This window comes from Setaria viridis, chromosome 5, assembly GCF_005286985.2.
Source record: "Setaria viridis chromosome 5, Setaria_viridis_v4.0, whole genome shotgun sequence".
Lineage (NCBI taxonomy): Eukaryota > Viridiplantae > Streptophyta > Magnoliopsida > Poales > Poaceae > Setaria > Setaria viridis.
This window is the reverse complement of record NC_048267.2, coordinates 19,189,768-19,192,539: the sequence shown is the minus strand read 5'-3', so window position 1 is coordinate 19,192,539 and position 2,772 is coordinate 19,189,768. Positions and strand designations below refer to the sequence as shown.

At 42.6% G+C, this 2,772-nt stretch overlaps 1 protein-coding gene across 1 annotated transcript; it reads right to left on the bottom strand.

The window, feature by feature from the left end:
• Positions 1-666: 666 nt before the first annotated feature.
• LOC117856297 (protein FAR1-RELATED SEQUENCE 9-like) lies at positions 667-2,096 on the bottom strand. The gene is made up of 4 exons (XM_072293950.1): positions 1,743-2,096; positions 1,509-1,655; positions 1,368-1,427; positions 667-1,245 (listed from the first exon to the last, which is right to left on the bottom strand). The coding sequence occupies exons 1-4, from the start codon at positions 2,094-2,096 to the stop codon at positions 667-669; spliced, it is 1,140 nt and encodes a 379-aa protein (XP_072150051.1).
• Positions 2,097-2,772: the final 676 nt, after the last annotated feature.

The following is a 2,772-nucleotide window of genomic DNA, read 5'->3' as shown; positions in this document are numbered from 1 at the left end:
TTAGAAGTATTGCGTTAATAGAATGGTTCACAAGACCCACGTACCACTGACTCAATGCTACCTGCACATGATGAAGCCATGGCCTCTGAATGATCCTTCTGTTCTTGGGGCTATAGTGTACCTCTTAAACTACTGCACACCCTCGAACCACATCAACCCAAAAGGTTAGGTGGACCCAGGAACAAGAGTTCCAAATTTTCGAAACCACTCAGCGCCAGTGCTTTTAGTTTCCAAAGCCTAGGATCCCTCCGGTACAAACATTCACAGAACACGAGGGAATCTACCGTTACACTTTCTCTCCGCTACTACAATAAAATTGTCCTATTAAACTAACTTATGGCAAACAAATCAAAGAACAGTGGTACACACCAATTGCATTGGACGACGACACCACTATATGCTTACGTAATTGATATAGTGCAAATGAAACTTCCACATTGCATCAATTTAGCATGTGTAGTTACCATGCGTTAATGATAATAAACCACTCCCATCAACGTGGACATAGTACCCAAGTACCTCCACATCCAACAGGTTTTATGCATGTACACCAATCAAAAGTATCACAACCCATGTAACAAATTCCGTGATGCAGCAACAAAAGCTTGCCCTCACCCACAATCTTATTACTTGGTTCAATCACTTACAGACGCACATCAAAATAAATTATCCAGTATCAGCAAGGCGCTGCTCCTCCATCCCGCACCTATCGATGCTATGACGACCTTCTAGTCCACAACCAGAACATGTAGGCGGCTTTCTAGGCTTGTCTGTCGACTGATCACGGTTCGGGCGCTTCTTGTTATGCTTGTCGCTTCTACAAACATTGCAAAACCTTGGACGCTTTGATCCTCTCTCATTATCCATCTTCTTTCTCTTGTCTGTTGGCCTACCACTTTCCCTTCTACTCAATGGTTGCCTCAGTGGAAACTTGTCCCCATCATCAACGGTAGCTAGCTGTTGGTTTGTTTGTTCACGATCAGCAAGACCCATGCCATCTCGAAAGTTGCTGAAAGCTGACATTGCCTTCTTCGCTTCCTCCAAGTGCTGAAGCCCAATCTTGTAGGTATCAACATTCCGGTCTGCAATTTCCATGAACTCTAGCTTACTGATCATCAACGATGAATGCCTGTACGTCTTTACCTTAAGGGCTGGATCCTCACGGCTGTACAATGACATGTAACCAGGGAGCTGAAGACGAGCCTTCTTTGTCCACCTCTTCTTCACAAGGCTTTCTGGAATCCGCTAGACACCGTTGCTAATCAGCACCTTCAAAAAATAAATCATGTCAGGATTTCAGCAACCAATTTTCATACACAATTTAGTTACTGACATAATATTCTATGCACTGATTATGAAAGAAATACCCTAATGATGTGCCTGCAAGGAAAACCAAAATGCTCGAACAGTCCACATTCGCAGTCATACGATTCTCAACCTCCATTAACTCTAACTTTATACTTCCCCTTGCACCACCGTTGAACCCTCCCTAGGTCATAGTGCTCAACCATGTACTCCTCTCCAGGCTCAACCTCAATAGCTCTGTAGAATTCTAATCTATCCTTAATATCATAGAGCATGGCATGAACCTGCGGGGTGTACAACTGCCCAGCATGCACAACCAGAGGTCCTCTATGCCTCTTCTTCTGAGAGTCCTACATTAAAGGAAATATAAAACAACAAAAATAGTTTAATAACTCCATAATTATTTGATCCATCCATATTTGCATTGGGCAAGTTACCTGTTTCGAACACTTCTCTTCATAGTTCTCTTCCTCATCTCTAATGTACTGCAACTTAGCATACTGTTCAACAGATTTGTGCAGTGGCCAGCTAGGTGGAACAATGTTCTTCAGCATCATATTTGCGCTCTCGCTCCTATGTGTACTTATCATCCAAGCACAGAAGATCCCCTTAAAATAGCACTGCACCCACATCTCCCTTGTTGCAAATATTTGTTGCAGGAAAGTGTTATCTGTCAGACCATACTCCTTCAGCAGAGCATCCCACTCAGCGACAAACTCATCTGGGGTCATCATTTCATTTAGCATTTTGTGGAACTTGTCCCTCAAATCTTGGTCTGCAGTGTACTTCATCCCTACACACTCACCTACCCTCTTCAACACATGGCACTTGCACCAACAGTGTGTTTTATTTTTCCACTCGGCTGCAATTGTCACCTCCATAGCCCGGCATTGATCTGTAAGTTCACAAGTCATCATGGTTATCAGTTAATCCTATCATGTTATCATCTACATTCAAGCAAACGTACATTGTAAGGAATCAGAATGTACCGGTAAGTATTGTTTCAAGTTCCTTGCCCCCTATTAGTTTGGTGAATTCCTTGAAAATCCACCGGAAAGAAGACCCACCACCCCCCAGTAGAACACTTTGGAAGTGATTGTTCACTCCAACAAACATACCAAAAGGCATCTCGTACAGGTTTGTCTTGTAAGTTGTGTAAAATGTGATTACATCTCCAAAGTGCTCATACTGCAAATGGCTCCTAGTATTAGTCCACATAAGTGTCTTGATCCTACCATCTTTATCTGGTTCAAAGATGTACTTGAACCCAGGGTCATCCTTTATGAAATCAGAACAATCCAATGTCTTCTTTATGTCATCCTATGATTGCTCCCTGTTGATTTTCTAGCACAGGTACTTCAGACTCCTCTTCATTGTTGGCACGTTATCCATCTTCCCAAGGAATACTCCTAAGATACTATACAGTTTCGTTATACCAACATTGTTCTCACGCAGCATATGTATCAA